The sequence below is a fragment of the Ovis canadensis genome, chromosome 9 (genome assembly GCF_042477335.2).
Source record: "Ovis canadensis isolate MfBH-ARS-UI-01 breed Bighorn chromosome 9, ARS-UI_OviCan_v2, whole genome shotgun sequence".
Lineage (NCBI taxonomy): Eukaryota > Metazoa > Chordata > Mammalia > Artiodactyla > Bovidae > Ovis > Ovis canadensis.
The window spans coordinates 97,696,332-97,715,672 of record NC_091253.1 but is presented as its reverse complement, the minus strand read 5'-3'; the positions used below and the strand labels follow the sequence as shown (position 1 = coordinate 97,715,672).

The following is a 19,341-nucleotide window of genomic DNA, read 5'->3' as shown; positions in this document are numbered from 1 at the left end:
AAATACGATTTCCAGTTATTTTTTTTTCCTTGGCATCAAGGTCTGAAAAATATTAAACCCGCCCACAAGCAAATATCATATAAATGAGCTTATGTATATGGTCCTTCCTCCAAGCTCAGTAAAAGTGACTGACTCTATGACACCAGCACCCTCTAGAATGGAAGCACTGAAGCAAAGCCACAGGGCTCAAGCTGGTTCTCTCCCCTTGCTTCCCTGTCCCTCACATACATAATCTCCATTAGAATCTTCTCAAAATACAGTCTGCTGTTGCCTAATGTTTTGCTGTAAAGCCATTAGCAATTCTTCTTTCTTTATTCTTTTTTCATAGTCTCACTTTACGTATAGGTTGTAAGAAATAACAGTCTGCAAGGCTTTGCGACATGCCATCCATGATTACAAAACATTTTCCCCAACCGAATTATAAACATGTAGTTTAACTGAAAGGCATTCTAATTTTCATGCTCTGTTGAGTATAAATACAAATTCAAGGCAGCCAAACCATCCATTTCCAAATAAGAATATATACCTACACTCATTAAAATCATCTGGAAATGTGTATCATTAGTAAATGAGTAAGAAATTTTCACTAGTATAAAATTCCTGCTTTATATAAAAGCCACACTGGCCATTCAAGTAGTTTGAGGTTTGTTTTTTTTTTTTTTTTAACCCCATAGTTTTATATTTGTACTAAAATGATGAATTTAGACTTGAAATTATGTTAAAGGAAAATTAAAAGTCACTTCTACCTTTAGGGGATTTTTAAAGTGTGCATGTAAAGAGCAAAGTGTCCATCTGCGGATCCACTATCAACGCACCTTTTCTCTCTAAGGAAACAGCTCATGCTTATTAGGTTTTTAGAGGTCAATTAACCGTCCAATGGAGAAGCAACACCAAATTTCCCTCAGTTTGTGCCAGTTTGCAAGTTAAAGGTCAAAGGGCAAAGACATAGAACAGGACTCTTCAAGGAAAATTTTCACAGAAGATAATGTTTAAGTTGTTGTTAATGACGGTCAACAGATCAGTAATCTAGTTCAAGGCAAGCTGTTCATTGTTTCAAAAGCTAATCCCCTCAAAAGCTGGCTTTCACACAAAGCCAATGTCTGACTCATAGGGTGCATTCCTTCTGACCATCTCTAATAAGTTCACAGCCCAGTGGCTGTAAAGCCTTTCACTGCAAGAAGCAGCTCCTAAAAAAATCAATTACGAGGTCTGTCAGTTGCTGACTTTTCTCTAGGAAAAAAATATTGATACAAACCTGCTCTGCAGGTCACATGAGAATGACAATACTGCTGTTAGAGGACAGGTTACACTCAACAATGAGATGCTTTGGTGGTCCCTTGGCTCTGTCAGCGATCAAATGGATGGCTAAATGCCAGAAGCCACACGAACCCTTTGAGAACTATGGTTAACATGCAATAGCTAATACACTGGAGTATATTCATGCAATCTCAGAGTCATCATTTTAATTCATTTGTAAGATGGCAATGCTAACAGCATGTTCCATGGCAAAACTGATTTTTCATGCAATGGATTTTAAAACAGAAATTCAGTGTGTCTAACAACAACAACGACAACAAAAAAGACAGGCTGTTATAATCAGTTGTTCAAATAAAATTTCACTCTTACAAGATATTTAATAAAATACCTTTTTATTTGCCAGAAAATGTTTGGCAAGTAACATCATTTCTGTTTGTTATAAATGCATTTATGTAGTACTGTAAATCACTTAAAATTACATGGGGCTATAGGATATCTGTTTTAAAAACCTGAACTCCTTGAACCTATGCCTGTTTTTACCATTGCCCACTTCTATAGTTTACCAGATCCTAAGACTCTGAAAGCTGATTTGATAGTTCTCAAAGGGTTACACCACTATATTACTGGAGTCACATACCCTTAGAAAAGGACTGTCATTTTAAACCACTTTAAAGACATACTGCTTCTTGCTCCCCTTATAATGAATATTCCTGACAGACCCATGGAAGGCCTGGGGCAATGGCCTAGTACAACTTGGGGAGATTATCACAATGATGTCGGGGTGAGGTGGCAGGAAGGGGCTTGGAAACACTTCAAAACAATCAAAAGGTCCCATCTGAATGTCGCTGTGAATATAAATGTGATGAAACATTGAAGACATAGCTGAGAACAGCTGTATAAAATGAAAAATGGATGTAGTATTAAGGCTGTCACTATATTGCAGATATCTTGGCCCCTTCTTTGTTGGAAAATGGCTGTCCCAACAGTCTCAAGTCCTGCATGTGTATCCCAGGTCTCCCACCTGACAAGAATGAAGCATAGGAGACTCTCCCGAGCAGTCAGAGAGCTATCTTCTTTGGAGACGAAGCTGTTTTGGGTCTTCACACTTTCCTGAAAGTTCAATGGTGGGTTTTTTTTTTGTTTAGCCTTTTCTTTTTTCTTGCTATGAAGCAAAAATTTGTGGGTTTTCCATTTTGCTTTTCTCCCCCCAGAAATGGGCTCAGACGTCAGAAAACAAAATAAAACGTAATATTAGAAACCTTTAAGAAGAATCTTTTCTTCTTTTTCCTCTTTAGGTAATCCTGAAAATTAACTGGGCATTGAGCGTGCAGAGGAAAGGCCTAGAACTGAATGACAAAGAAAGACAAAGCACTGAAGGACAGCAGATACTGTGCATCGTGGAAGCTTCCCCATGAGTGTGTCTCCACTCACGTGCAGGGCCAGCAACCCTCTGGGTTTGAAAGGTCAGCCCCAATCAGGCTGCCACAAGCCTGCTCCTAGCTAGGAAACCGCATAACAGCTCTTGTCTTGAATCTCAAGTTACCACAAACTCCTAGAAAAGAAAGAAAGGAAAAAACCCTCCATCACACCCACTCTTGCATAGAGCGTTTACAGTACAGTATGTGGCGGGGTGTTCCTTTCCTCTTGAACTGGAACACAGTGTAAACCAAGACAAGTAGGCATAAGGCCAAGATGCAGGGGATGACAATAGCTATGGCTTTCACAGTGCTGGCTGTATTGTCCAGTTTGATGACAATGTCTACATCATCTGGTGGGCTGTGTCCTTCTTTCTCTCTGTCTGTTGGTCCATCACAGCCCATAAAATCCTTGAGGATGGATCTGGGATATCCAGGTTCTACCTTGAGTATCTGGTTGTTGAATTTCCAGTACTCCTTTCCTTTGTAGAAATATGTAAAGCCTGGTTGGGGGAAAACACACACACAGGTATCACTTATTTGTAAAAGAGTAGATGTCTAGAAATTTAATTAAATAGGCTACTTAAAAGATGTATGTTAAGGCCACTCAGTTTTTATAGGATGAAAACCCTATTCCCACTCAGCTGTTTGTTGATATGGATCTGGCTGTTGTGGTCCAGAAACTGGGCCCTCAAATGCTTACTGATGGCTCAACAGGGAGAAAGAAATACTGTTTATACAGAGTGTTAAAAGCCCATGCTATACGCATCAACACTGCTGCTAGCTTATAGAATTGCTGGTGCAGAATTACACATTAGTGTGAGCGTACCAACCTGTATTAAAAGATACTGAAACAGCCTTATAAACAGAAGCCCCGTTAGCCCTAATGCAGCTATTGAGGACATTGCATAATAGATTAAAAGGAGGCTTCTCTGTAAAATAGTTCAAGGGACATTTCTAATCATCTTAAGATTGGGAATAGTTGTACTCCTCTTAAGAAACAAGTTTGTTCTGTCATTTGGGAAAGAAGTCCTAAGAAATCAGAAATCATGAAACTGGAGATGATATCCTTGGTCTGCCAGGAATTTTAATAATTAAATAGATATTTATTGTATTTTGTGCAGTAATCTCATTTTCAGCTCTAGATCATGCCCATTTTGTCTCTCCTTTTGTCCTTGTTATTTAACTTTATTATAGACTAGGATAAATTTTTATCATCTAGCTATATTTTACAGAATTTCAAAAGCCTTTATCAATCCTTTTAGAGTAAAGGGTTAATAGAGTGTAAATAGATCTATAATTCTGTCTTTAACACTTCCAGCTAACCTATATTTCATGGAGGAGGAGGTGGTGGTATGCAGAAGGCTCAGATAACTTAGCAACACATATGATTTGTGTTCCAAAATATTATGGATGCAGATAACAGACTTGTAAACTTGTGACAGTTAAATGACAATTACATGTGTTTTTCTTAGGACTGTTCTCTTGTTTTTCCCGGAAACAAGTCCAGGTTTTTCTTTCATAGCTTCTTCATGTCAAGTTTCTTTGTGACTTCACTTTAATTCTTGCTTTGTGATACAATTCAACAAACTAAAAAGAAAGGTTTTAACGTTATCATCACTTAACACTTTGGGGAGCTATCTAATTTTGAATAGTATGCCTACTTTCTGAATTAATAATCGTTAATGAGAGTTTTTTCTTCTATTAATGAGCACTTACTATGGAAGAATCTTTGTGTAAAAGCTTAGTAAATGACATCTTTTAATCCTCACACACACTCTGTCAGGTAGAATTAACTACCTATATTTTTCAGGCAAAGATACTGAAGCTCAGAGATAAAATGATATGCCCAACACTGCTGGAAAAAGGATTTAAATTTTGGTCTAGCTTTAGAGCCTGGATCTTAATGACTTTTCTAAGACTAGGTCTCTTACAGATTTCTGTCTTTTCACAAATACTCCTTGGTTCAACATCACAGGTTGTGATAGATCTCACTCCTAAAATAATAACAATAACAACAAAAAACCTCTGACATCTCTTCAAAAAATTTCAGCTAGGATTGATCGTCACTTCAGGTCACTTCACTCTAGAAATCATTCTGTTCAATGCCATGAAAATTGGCTGTTGCTCTTAGATGTGAAGGGCAGTTTTGTAATCAGAACAAGTTGCCAAGTGAAAACTGGTGTGTGTAGATTAAAATTTTCTTCAGGGAGCTGGTATTTGATCATGTTAATGAAAGCCAATGTAATTACTCAGAAACCTAGATAAAGAAATGTTGAGGGCCTGCCAAATAACAGTACCTTCGATGATCATAGTTGAATAAATCGATCTAGAATTAAACAGACATTCAAAACAGGTGAACAAACTTCTTATATCTGTAGATCGGAAACCAACAGCTGAAAGTGTCCTTATCTTTCACTTTTAGTCAAAGCTAATTACTATGAAAACCACTGGGTGTCATATGAAAATTCAGAAGTTTGCATTTCCATACTTATCATTTGGTCTGCAGGCCAAATTTTACACTATTAACACACTCCATGTACAGCAGAATTGAAATTTGCTCAATACACTTATCAAAGACAAGAAATCTCATCAGCAGAATAATAGAAATCTGTCCAACCTTGATCCTGAAAAATTCATCTCATTCAATGATTTGGGTTTTTCTAAACCCTTTAAGAAATGTCAGTGGGTTGAAGAAGATTTATGTACTCATTTTTTGCTTCTTTTGTGAGTAACTTTGATGTTATAATCTTGTAGATATTATGCTTACTAAGAGTAGAAATTTGAGATGAATTCTTACCTGAATTATCATTTTTGAGAAATTCTGAGAAAGAAGTCAGTGAGGTTGTAATGAATTACTTGATGACCTTTTGTTCTCCTGTATTTGATTGGTTTTCACTGGTGACTGTTCTATTGCTTAATCCTAAAATGTAAGGAGAGATTGTCTACCATAGCTGTCTTGTTACAACTTCACAGATGATCGCATGGCAGTACCTATGCGCTCTCTCTGTTTTCCACTCATATATTTATTAGTAAGAGGATGATTAATGTTTAATAAATGTGAATAAATTAACTGCATCTTGTGAAAATGTTTGCTTGAATCCCACTGACAGCTTTTAACAGAGAGTGAGAGTGGGTTAGAGAAGTAATACACCAACAGAATCAAGTCAAAACTTTTAATAGGGTAAAAGTGGAGCTGTAATCAGTAAACAAAATGAAACAGTGTTAAAAGTAGAATTTTGTATTAAACTTAAAATTGCATTTTATAAGGAGAAAATATAGAATACCTAGGAGGTGGGGCTTGACAGCAATTAGAGATTTGAAGGTGGGTAATTGCAGTGATTATCCACTATAATTTTAGTATATGATAAAAAATCATGCCCCTGCTTAAAACACTGTCAAAAGCAAGAAGTAATTTCACTATATTTTGCATAAGTCAAATATCCTTTGGATTACTATAGCTATTTTCAGGAGCGGGCTAAAAATAAAGTGGAAAATAAGAAAATTATCAAACTAAGAATAGTTACAGGTGAAAATCAGGATGCTGATGGCTTAGGAAGCTACATTCTGAGAAAGTCTAAGGTACGTCAAATATGACAAAATGAAAAATTTAGCCTGACATGGCAGACTGTCAATTACCTTAATGATAAAACATAGGAGAAGATGATTTAGCTTTTCCTCTTTGGAAAGAGTGTATTAGAGCAATTCACTGAGCTAGAATGTTCTAGTTTCAACCCTTAGACATATATTATCAATTTCATGATCACGAGTAAGTACTTAAACTAGCTGATGTTGGTTTTCTCATTTATAAGTAATTATAAAGGAGGCAAGGAGGTATTTGTGTTGGACAATTAAGTTAGATAACAAATTTATGTAGCACAGCTGATTGATGGTAGGAACTCAGTAAACAGCACCACATATTCACATTTCACTGGTCAAGGTGGCAGAATTAATATCAATAGGTATTGGTATTATAGGAAAGCATATTCCACCTTAATATGAAAATATACTTCAAAAATCTATAGCTCAAGATTAAGCTTTGGGGGATTTTTTTTTTTCCTTTTCCTTTCTTTGAAAACTACGATGAGGAGATGATTCCTACGAAGAAATTCCTACCTTGGTGGAAGGATGAAGAATTAGAGAAAATAGCTCATTACTGTATCATCTCTGATTTTATGACTGTCAAGTACATGTTACCCTTATAGGGAATTACTTTGAGTCTAAATATAAATAAAAATGTGCTTACTCAATAATGTGAGCTTGCTCTCTTCTATAAGAAACATAAGGGAGGAAGTTGTGTAAAATTTGAGTTCGAGGTTAAAAACACAAGCATGAGGTCTGAGTAGAGAATTTAAATTGGAGAATTTGCTATTGGTAAACTATCTAGACTAGGACCTTCCAGACTGACTAATATTGCTACCCTATAGAACAAGAGTTTAAAACAAATAGGAGATTTCTTTCACTTTATGGGATGAATGTGTAGAGTACTAAAAGGGGTCAAGTTAATTTCAACAACATTTATTGAATGGTTACCGTGCAACTGCCCTTGAAGAATTTACACTAGAGGTGATAACAAATGGGCATATAAATTGATGCCTGTAATATGAGATTTTGAGTGCAAGGGTGAGTGTACCGAAGAGAATATACAAGCACTCCTAAAAGATTAAAAGTGAGCTCAGAGTTTAAGGATATTAAAAGAAGGGCTGTACTCGGTAAGGTACAGAAGACACAGATGTGTTGAAGTTTCATCTGTAGTTTTTGTCATTTGGAAGCACTGATTTTTTCCAACATGCTTTGGTTTTTTTGGCCACTATTTTACAAAGTTATTCTTTGCTCTGTGGAAAGAAAACATGAAACTCTGAATGTAAAGAAACCATTTATCCTAAACAAATATTATTTTCAGATGGACAAGAATGTGAAAAACCATGGGGTAAGATTCAGCAAGAATATTTCTTTGTTATTTTTATACAATTATGGTTTATTTCCAGAAAACCTGTATCAAATCTTAGTTTTTAGTGGCCTTGTGCATAGAGACAGGGAAAATAAAAACAGTTAATATGCTAGGAATTAAGATTATGCATACTTTTTCAATCTTTTGAAATGATTATTAAAGTTATCTTAATTATAAAAGTTATACTCATTTTAGTATATTAATAAAGGGAAGAAATTTTAGAAACTATTATCAAACTTGCCATAGTTAATCACTGGTAAGATCTTGGTATAATCGTCTTTGCACATATTTCTGTGTAGGGTGTGATGACTTTTATCGAGGGCAGACTAGAGCAGTGCTAGGCATTCTGCAAATGTTAGCTGGAGTCAGTTTTATCTGGTCTGAAACAACCCTCTTTAACCTCAAGAAGTCTCCTTTCTCTAGTAGATTCCTGGTGACAGCTATGATTTGGGGGCATGAGCTCAGTTTTCTGCCTTCCATGTGATCATCTTTCGAATTTTTTCACTTCTTTGTCCTTCACATTTGCACAGTTTGTCAAACATTTTTTTGCCATGTTATTGATATGATTTTGCAGCCTCCAATTTGATCGCATTGTGACTTCCTTTATTTTCTTAATGATTTCCTTTTTGTCTTAGACAGACATGTTTCAGCTCAACTTGTCCTCTCCTGTGGATTTTTGCTTTTGTCACAGACAGGCTATATTTAACTTGGTCCTTTGATTCTCCGAACCAACAGAATACACAAAACACTGCTGTTCCAGTCAGTGCCACTGTCAGGCTTCAAGGTTCCTTCTGGCTTAGCCTCTGCCTGTAGTGTTTTACTTGTGGGATATCATTACACAGAATGTGGTATAAATTATATACAATGAGGATCAAAACACAGTTTGTGTTTGACTCTTCTGATTGGTATCATCCTGAGTCTCAGCTCTTTCAAGCGTGCATTCAGTGTGAATCTTATTTAAACTCTGGCAATTTGTTGATGGTCAGTTATTGTTTTCAGTGGATGGCATTGATTTTTTTTATACCCCCCTGATTCTTCCTTAAATTTTTGTGGTTTCTCCTCCCCCTAGATGCATTTAATTTTGCTCTTGCAAGTGATGTTTACTTGGTTATCATTACATATATGTTATAGACTTTTCATGCTATTTTGTACCCATACAATGTATTTTTTTCTTGTTCCTATTATAAATCATTTGAGAGATATGTTTTTTTTCCCCTCTATATTTCAGTTTCATGTCACTTTCCTTTTCCTGGAATATTATGAATAATTTTATTTTGAATTATTATTATGGTTTATTCATACTAACCTTGAATGAGGAGAGAAATGTTCAAACTCAACAAACAGATATAGGAGTCTCAATTATCTAAAGGTACACATGAAAAATTATAATCCTCAACATGCTGTATTACTAGGTATCTTTGTGACTCCACCCACATTTAAAGCATTTCTTGTGATCACTTCCTGTCCCATAGATGTCTGTTATTATTATCTCTACATGAATTTTAGCAGAAAATAGGTGAGGTTACTTCAAAGGTATTAACACTCTTCAGTTTTTAAAAATGCCTTTTTAATAAACTAAAACAGGTTGAGGCTAAAGAACACCTTGAGCATTATATTAAATACAAAGTTATGAAGGAAAGTTTATATAAGTATGATATAGCCCTGGCATGGCACTTTCTAATCTTTTAACAGTGAACGAGTAGGATAAATTATTCATTTACTCAGCGAGCTCATGAAATGCATAATGCACGTGCTGCATACCATTTTCCTTGTGAACAAAGGCTCCCTGAGGAGATTCAGGGATACCTTTCCAGACTGTGATTGGTTTGGGATAGCCAGGATCCATGGTTTTCATTTCTTCACTATATCTCCAATACCTAAAAAGGATAAACAAACAAGAACAGATGCACAGGAAAGACAATTATGTATACACATAATAACATCCATTAAATCCTTTCTGTATACTACTTATATCTCTGTTAACGAGTTACAGAATTGATTCAAATCATGCAAAGACGGTGGACATAAATTATTGTTTCCTTTCCTGATTGTGTTAAAAATGGGTATGTTATTATATATTTATGGCCTGCTAAAACCAATTTTAAAACACTAGCTAAGCATCATTACAATTCAAAAGGGTATCACCAACCAGTGTAGAAATCAGAGATATTCATGATTTTTAAAACTAAGACAGCAAAATATTTCTTTTGAAATAAGCATAATTTTGACTCATTTACCCACTCATTTATTTAACAAATACTTACTGAACACCTACTATGTTTCTAGCATTATTGTAGGTGCTAGAGATACAACCTTAACCCAACAGACATGTCTCAGTTCTTATCTTATATTTTAGGATATGTAGGGATTACAGGCGGAGAAGGCAGTGGCACCCCACTCCAGTACTCTTGCCTGGAAAATCCCATGGACGGAGGAGCCTGGTAGGCTGCAGTCCATGGGGTCGCCGAGAGTCAGACACGACTGAGCGACTTCTCTTTCACTTTTCACTTTCATGCATTGGAGAAGGAAATGGCAACCCACTCCAGTGTTCTTGCCTGGAGAATCCCAGGGACGGGGGAGCCTGGTGGGCTGCCGTCTATGGGGTCGCACAGAGTCGGACACGACTGAAGCGACTTAGCAGCAGCAGCAGCAGCAGCAGCAGGGATTACAGGGAAAAACATACAATTTATCAATAAATGCATAGTATCAAAAGAGCTGGGAAGATCTATTTAAGAATATAAAGCAGAACAAGTTATCTAGGAATATATATCAGCCGTTTAGAATCACTAGTTCGAGAGGTCCTCTTTGATAAGCTGATAGTGTGAGCGGACTGCAGAAAGAAGTAAGAAGCAACATGTGTAGTTTTCCAGACAGGGTAACTGGTTATCGAAAGTTCCCATGGCAGGCACAAGCCTGGAGTGCTTGGGTGTCCAGCGAGACTGGAGTGACTGGAAATGACATAGCAAAGGGGAGATGGGCTCAGAGTGGTAACAGGCATCTCTGATTAGATAGACCCTTGCTGCTCTGGCGAAACCTGTGGTTTTCCTCTAAGAGATGCAAAGCCAATGTAGATTGTCAGCAGAGGAGCTTTAAGATAGGGCTTATTTCTGAAAGGAGCACACTGCAGCCGTGAGTGAAACAGACTGAAAAGAAGAAGCACGGATACCAGGTGTGACGTCATTTCAGTAATCCGGAGCCACAGAGTATGCTGGAGAGCTGACGGGGTTGGGAGATTGCTTCGAAGGAAAAGCCCCGAGTGCTGACGGATGCAATGAATGCAGGATGTGGGGTAACAAAGCTGAGCATGACTCCAGAATTTGGGGCCTCAACATCCGAAGGAACAGTATTGCCATTCAGTGAGATAGGAAGCGTGGAAAGGTAAGTGAGGGTGGTTTGAGGAATTGTGAGTTTGATTTTAGGTGTGCTAAATTCAGATGTCTGTTAGCAAAGTAGAGTTGTTGATGAGGCAATGGGTATATGAATATAGACTTTAGGGCAAGTCTCGACTAGAGTCCTTGGTGTGTAGACAGATAAGCAAATAAAAGCAAAGCCATTTCCTTCTCCAGGGGCTCTTCTTGACCCCAGGAATCGAACCTGGGTCTCCAGCATTGTAGGCAGACGCTTTACCGTCTGAGCCATCGGGGAAGCCCATGGTGTGTAGACAGATAAGCAGATAAAAGCAAAGCTTCCAAGAGTCAGAACTCTCAGACTCTCATCCCTGCACAGGGTGGTCTTTGGGCCACTTTCACAGACCTGCTAGATATCTATGGGACAAACTGTGAACATCTCTACTTTGGATTACTCATTTTATATATTTCTAAGAGTCAAATATTTTGTATCTATATATTCAAAAGGACTGACAAAACTGGAGTGAAACCATTGGGAGTTCACAGTGATATTGCCTATTTTAGAGCAGGCATATAATGCTCTGTGCATTAAATTATTTAATCACAATAAACCCATGAAAGAGTTGTCATTGACCCCATTTGAGAGGAGAATTCTTGGAGGACAATGAATGATACATAGACTTCTAACCAATTCTTTTTGATTTCAAAAGTTTCTACTCTTTCCTCTACACATACCAAATATGTTTGATAACATTTTCTCCCTCCGCTACCATCACTAGACATGTCTTAGTACGTGCTAAAGGTAGTGTTACACCAAAAGATTTGTGGAGTAACACACAATGCATTTATATTGAGATTAGATATTTGGTTCAAACCAGAAAAAGAAAAAAACAATCCAGTCTTTTCTGGACATGCTCCTGTTCCAGGTCTATGGAGAATCCTTTATCTATTGGACTGTGGGCTCTTGGAAAGAATGTTTTGCTACAGATTCCTAGATACCCTAGAAAAGTAACATGCGGAATATTAGCACTACCTCCATCTTCCCTGTTCACAGAGAAAGTAGAAACAGATTGTTTCAGGATGTATCCCAGTAAATAAGCCCCAAGGCAGATTTTATCCAAAAAGGGAAACACATGATGCAGGTGTTTGTCACAGATTCTTATCACACAGAAGATGAGGGCAGATCTGATAGAGAGATCAGGAAGGGCTGCAGGGAGAAATGCTGAGCTGAAATCATGGTAGCTGGGCCTATCTTATTGAAGAAGACCAGTAGGGAGTGCAAAGTTCTACCAAAGCTAAAGTGCATTTTTCATTCACATTTTTTTTTCCATGGAAACACCAGATTTAAGTTATTTTTGAATATTTCATCACAGAACACACTGTGATGAATATAGCATGTTTAAGGAGATTTTGAGATTGCACTCAAAATCTCCAGATCTTTTCTCTCAAGCAAATATTTCAAGGATATTTACAATAGTCACATATACTAACTAGTTCCTGAGTTGACCACAAAGAAATGTTTTTGCAGAGAAATCATCAAATACCTTATTTCACGGATTCTAAGATGTACATATTTCCACATTTTGCATCTGTGTTATGTCTCACATCTCAATGCTATGTCAAAGTATACTTGGCAGTTTTTTCCTCAGTGATAGATTAAATAATGATGTAACACAATAAATGAAATTTTTAGTTAGCATAAACCATAACTTAGAGCAAATTTTAAAATTTCCCTAACCAAGGAATAATTTTACATTCTAGTTGAGAATGGGACCACATTCCATACATGATTTAAGGGAGATTCTTACATACTCAGAAAACATGTGTATTCTCCAAGGTTTAGTTACAACAATGTTCATGTTACAGGACCTATTCTTCATATGATCACTCAATTTAGTCAATAACAAAGCACTGGGCATCATATTATTCAAAGGTAACGTCTTAATCATATTTGCTTTTCTTGAATGTTACAGAGTTGAAACTCAAATGCTTTTTGACTCATAGTTTAGTACAATTTTCTACCCCATTACTGCTAGTGTTTTCCTTGACATAGCGTTCTTACATTAATCTCTATGCCATCTTATTCTCTTGGGGCCCTCACTGAAATTCATAATGCTCATTGTGTCCATATAATTTCCCTTCATCCCTCATTCTATTCACTCATAGACATATTTACCTACCATTTTTTGAGCACTGATATGCAAGGCACATACACTTTACAGAGATCACAGTTCAAAAAAACATTAGTGGAATGTGGATTTCACTGTACTCTTTCAGAGGAGCATAATCCTGGTATGAATTTGTTAGGATAAAAGCAATTTCCCCTTCTTTTTGCTAGCTGCTAATGCAAAACTATAATTTCATTTCACAGTTTTTGAAAAACTCACAGGTAGCTTGGATCCTCAGGTTATCTGCTGTGTCAGCTTTGATATATACTCAGTAAACTTAAATGTGATTAAAATCATCTAACTATATTCAACCATAATATTACTCAGTCCATTATATGGTTATATAAAGACATTACATTCAGCTACTTTATAAAAAAGCTGAGGCTTATGAGGTTTGCATTTTAATTTCCAACATATGTAACATATTTCAACATGAACAAAAAAATTCAACCTGCTGATTTTTTTCTCATGAAAAATACAGGTTACATTGAACTTACAGGTTCATTGAGAAGGATATTAATGTATTCAGATGGAACATTATGTAAATAAATTGGAGGGGTTTAAAATTTAGACGTTATAATGGAAAACTTTTGGAAAGCTATTGTAAATAAATGGTATAGCTTTTTCTTCTAACATATCTATAATCTTTGCAGTAGAATTATGACTTTAAATTGCGGATTCTTTGAGAAACACATAGTAAATCAGTCTTCTAAAATAAATCATGAATAGAAATGGGATTTATTCATCATTTTCAGACTGATTATGAGTCATAATTATAAGAGAAAACAGTTGTTCATGTAATAAAATACAGTAATTTCTTAAATTCCTTCTGTGTGAACAAATAAACAGTGTAGCACATTCTGAAATGATGTACTTTAATGTTTCTGGATACTGAACTCGAACTGAACAAAAAGCTTGATTTTACATGACCTGGTCATTTCTTCATCCACTTTGTCTCATTTTTCTTTTTTTACTTCAGAGCCAGGATGTCTTTCCCTCTGTTATCACAAAACCAAGGGCCACTTTTTTTCACACCCAAATAATCATACAAAATTTCTTTCTTCAGAAGCATTATTAAAAATGGGAAATAATCAAAAATAGCAATTTGTACTCTGCTGAATAATTTTAAAAACACAAAAAGGAAATACTTCATAAACACATAACTTAAGCTACAAGAAATTGATTTTTTTTTTCTTGGCTATTGGTGGTAATAATAATAAACCAAAATAGATCTAAATTTTGTCTTCTTTCTTTGAAAATTTCTTAAAATCCTCAATGGTTCACCCTAGAATGAATTATAGCAATAGAATCTTGGATATATTTGTGAGAAGATGCTAAGAGATGATTTAGGATGACAGCATTTTAGAGCGAAATGTTATGAAGATGAAAATGTATGCAAGTACCTATTTATAGTATATTAAGAAAAGGGCAAGTAGGAGTCTGAAGGACTGAGCTCCATGCTCTATGTGAAACAGTGAACGTGGACGTTTTAATCTGAATTTATAGATCTGTTTAAAGAGCTGTCATTTCACTTACACTTCTGCACTTAGGAGATTTCATGTGGGCCCCTACATGCAATGCAATTGATATGTCAATTACTCACAAATCTGGGCCTCCAACCCACCTTTCCTTGAGAACTCGGGCATCCAATTACCTCCTTGGTTTCTCCAATTGTGTGTAAACAGGGATCTATGTACCGAAAGTGAGCATTTCAAACTCTAGATCCCCTTTTCCCAATATCCCTTCTCTCATATGTTCCATCTTCAGAAATGGCACAATCTCTTCAATTCCGATGATAAATCTAGATGTTATTTATTTGTTCTTCTCCCCTCTAAAATCCAAGCCTTAAGAACAGCTTGCTATGAGCACATAAAAAACATATACTGTACTCTTTGCTCCATCTACACTGCTGCTATTGTGTCAACCTGTACTACCTCAACAGCCTGCCAAGTAACATCCTTGCATCCACATTTGAAACCCATTAGTCATATAGAAGTCACAATGATGATTTTGAATACACATCAGAACATGTACTTTCCTGCTGAAAACCCTCCAACGCCTTTCTATTGTACTTAAAATGCCTCATCATCTGGTCCTTACCTACCTATGGGACCTCTTCAACCACCGACTTACTATGCTCTCACAGCAATGTTTTTTTCTGATTTGAACATTCTAACATTATTGCTTTTGCATCACTGTTTCATGTGCTTACACTACACTGGCCTGAATAATTTCATGTGACTGAAATTTCTCCCCTCTTGAGTCCCCGCATCAGTGCATCCTTCACAATTTAGGCCTTTCTTGACTTACACACTAAGCTCCCCACCACTCTTTACCACCCATGAGTCTCTATTACATCAGTACCTGTTTATTTCTTTGTAGCGTTTCTCAATGTTAAAACATCAAGGTCATTTTTTTCTTCTCTCTTTACAACAATATCCCTGATAGAGTCTAAGGACCATAGGGGCAGAAGCCTTGCCATCTTTTCTCCTACTATATCTTTATTACCCAGCACATGTCAATAGTACGGCTCAAAATATGTGTTAAATAAATGAGTGAAGGATATGCCAAGACAAGTAAAGAAATCTTAAGGAAGCAGGAATTAGAGCTATTGAGAATGGAATGGGCTGTCTCATATTTATACTGTTACCACAGTTAGTCAGGTACGGAAGGATGCTTGCCTGTGGAATGTAATTGAGGCCGTCCAGACTTTGGTAGCAAGTGAATAAGACACAGGGCTGACATATGGCAGTGTTTAGACCAAAGCTAATTTAAAGGTGTGCTTTGTTTGTCTAGCAGATTATAGAATTTTTTCTGATTTTGAATGCTCTTCTAGATATGTGTGGTTTGCAGCTCACCACAGTATCCATCACTCCCTACTGCCTTATATATTACTCCTGTACCTAGTACATTATTTGCCTGACCCCTTAAATCAATCCAGGCTTCCCAGGTGCTCAGCTGCTAAAGAATCTGCCTGCAATGTGGGAGACCTGGGTTCGATTGCTGGGTTGGAAAGAGCCCCTGGAGAAGGGAAAGGCTCCCCACTCCAGTATTCTGGCCTGGAGGATTCCATGGACTGTATAGTCCATGGGGTTGCAAAGAGTTGGACACGACTAAAGGACTTTCACTTAAAGCAATTGAAGTTTTTACACCTAGACTAGGTTAGCTCTCAAATTCTTTTCTGATCTTATACTTAGAGAAATAGAAGTCTGTTAATACGTTTGTTTTTTTTTTACAGAAAAATGTCAATAATTAAGAGGAAGGAATAAGTAGGGATCAAGGAATTTTCAATAAATTTTCTCTCAAAATATACATGGGAAATACATAAAATGTTGATAAGTATTGTAAATAAATAATGTCTATAAGGAAAATATACACTGAATTTTCATATAAAAGTGACAACCAGATCGCTTTTCACGTTTGCGTTAGTTTAATGTCTTTTCCATCTAGTTTTAATCTAGAAAGAATATATCAATAAATGTTGTGACTTTGGAATTAAATATACAAATATGAAGTAGTCTTCTTATAAAACATCTATGACAAATGAATTCATATAAAATCACATACATGAAGATTAATTAGGATCTTGTTTTAAATATTTTTAAAATCTATGAAAGCAGTTACTTAAGCAGAACTTAAAATCAAAGTATTTCTATATGTTTTATATATTTGGCATGCAGCTTGTCAAGCAGAACATAAATTAACTAAAACTCCTTTTCTCATTTACTATAATCTTTATTATAAATTTGGTATCTAACCTTCATTGATTTCACTGACTTGAGACAGCCAACATTTAATTTCTAAACAGTTTTTGGAAGAAGTACTAAGTTTTTAGAATGGAAACATTTTTATAAGTAAGGCTAACTGATAATAAAACAGCAGCTTTAATTATCATCTCTGAAATGCTCATTAAAACTGTAATATGAAAGCTGAGCTTTCATGCTCTGTCCTGTAGAAGTTAATTTCTCCAGGGTCTCTTCTCAGCCTTTTGTTTCTACCCCTTTCTGGGGGTGGGAGGGGGAAACCCCACACAATTCAACAAGCAATTAAAAACAGCTGAAGAATTCATCTCTAACAGCCTTGAGGGTCATTAATTTAAAGAGTATGTTGTAAGTCCACTGATTTATTTCCATTAGCGGTCACCATGCTATGGCAATCAATTTCTTCATTCTTCTCTTTTCACACTCTAACCACATTTATATCTTGCTGAAAGTCATATACATTTTGTGGTAAGTAATATCTTCTACTATGATAGAGTTTTTTTGATGAACTTGTGATTTAGTAAGAAACATCTAGCAAAACTTTAGCTTCTTGATAGTGAACTAAAATCTATGAATATTTTGCTGTAGAAATATATGCAAATTTAATGCATAAAAAGTTCTTAACAAATAAACATAAAGCTATACATTTTTATCCATGAATGCAAATGATAGAATCTTTTTGTTCACAGATAAAGCTCAACATTTCAAAACACTTGCATTCCAACATTACAAAGTGCAAAATAAACAAGGTTTATATCCTTACTTTTCTCAAGTAGTTGAAGACATTTTATAGGGTTACATTATATTAAGACTATAAGGCAAATTCAATACTAACTTGTTGGTCATTAAAACCTGTTTTTTAATGTGTGTTTGTGAGTTGCCTGTGCTTTGCTGCTGCTGCTGCTGCTAAGTCACTACAGTCATGTCCGAATCTGTGTGACCTCATAGATGGCAGCCCACCAGGCTCCACCATCCCTGGGATTCTCAAGGCAAGAACACTGGAGTGGGTTGCCATTTCCTTCTCCAATGAATAAAAGTGAAAAGTGAAAGTGAAGTTGCTCAGTCATGTCTGACTCTTAGCGACCCCATGGATGCAGCCCACCAGGCTCCTCCATCCGTGAGATTTTCCAGGCAAGAGTACTGGAGTGGGGTGCCATTGCCTTCTCCGTGCATGCGCTTTAACTACTTGTAAAATGACATACTTAAGTTCTACCTACCAATGAAGTTTACTTACGAATGTCACATTTTGATCCAACTAGTAACAGTGCAACTAAAATTTGACTTTTCATCTTTATTTTTAACCTATTGCTAATTTAAATTTTAGCCTTCGACTTTGATTTCATATGTAATATCTGTCAACAAGTGGGCAGGGGTAGAACTAGCATGCCTAGGGGCTACGGTACATCAAGATACTAACTATTCACTTTAAGCTTTACAAACCCTGTTAGTAATGTCATCAAAGCAAAAACTGTGACAGAAAATAACAAGAGACATTATACTTCAAGCTAAAGGTATTTAGTCTGGTGACAGTTTGGTTAGTTCATAGCACCTGTCTGCTGGTACCTAAATAATAGTGTCTTAAGAAATAGAACTCGTTGACGCAGGATACAGCATGCTTGGGGCTGGTGCACGGTGATGACCCAGAGAGATGTTATGGGGAGGGAGGTGGGAGGGGGGTTCATGTTTGGGAATGCATGTACACCAGTGGTGGATTCATGTCAATGTATGGTAAAACCAATACAGTATTGTAAAGTAAAATAAAGTAAAAATAAAAATTAAAAAAAAAAGAAATAGAACTCGTGACAAAACTGAAGGTATTTGAAAATGTTCAGAATTAACTGTGTGCAAAGTATAAAAATTTAACTTTTTAAATATAAAAGCAAAAAAAGACCTGCTTAAAAGCACTTGTAAGTAAAGTAAGTAAAATTACACAAAATGAGTTCCAAGGATAAATATATACTGCCTATATAGCTTTATAGGCATGCTATGATTATGGAGAAGAGAAAGAATATGTACTACACATATACATTCATAAAGCCATATTATTTGGGAATATAAAAGGAAGATTTATCTTCAATATTATTTTAAAATATGTTTAAGAGAGTTTCAATTCTATTAATTCTTGTGTTTACATCCACACAGATTCTTTCACCAAAGGTACATTCCTGTTATAGACTAGAAATATTGACTTCTCTAAACATCAGTTAACTGTTTTCCTCATGTGAAGTGTGTACTGACCTGTCCCCCTTGAAGAAATAGGTTTTCCCAACGTCCTCCCACCAAATGGCTGAATCAATACCATGAGGGGGAATTCCGCTTCCAAGAGTAATCAAGTCATGAGGGTAACCAGGTTGAAGAGTCGTGTCCTTGAACACCCAATATTTGTTACCTGTATGAAATAAGTGCAAATGCAGAATATACTAATTTAATGTCAGAAATTAT

General features: G+C 36.1%; 1 protein-coding gene across 2 annotated transcripts in view; it reads right to left on the bottom strand.

The window, feature by feature from the left end:
* Window positions 1-306: 306 nt before the first annotated feature.
* MMP16 (matrix metallopeptidase 16) overlaps window positions 307-19,341 on the bottom strand; it is a 379,172-nt gene continuing 360,137 nt past the window's right edge. The window contains exons 8-10 of one of the 2 annotated variants that reach the window (XM_069600663.1): window positions 19,138-19,288; window positions 9,385-9,500; window positions 307-3,175 (exon numbers count right to left, since the gene is read on the bottom strand). In XM_069600663.1, the coding sequence (XP_069456764.1) occupies window positions 2,841-3,175; window positions 9,385-9,500; window positions 19,138-19,288 (602 nt within the window). In that variant the 3' untranslated portion in view covers window positions 307-2,840. Of the gene's footprint in view, window positions 3,176-5,477; window positions 5,596-9,384; window positions 9,501-19,137; window positions 19,289-19,341 lie in introns of those variants that run through there. The other variant, XM_069600664.1, reaches the window with a different exon arrangement.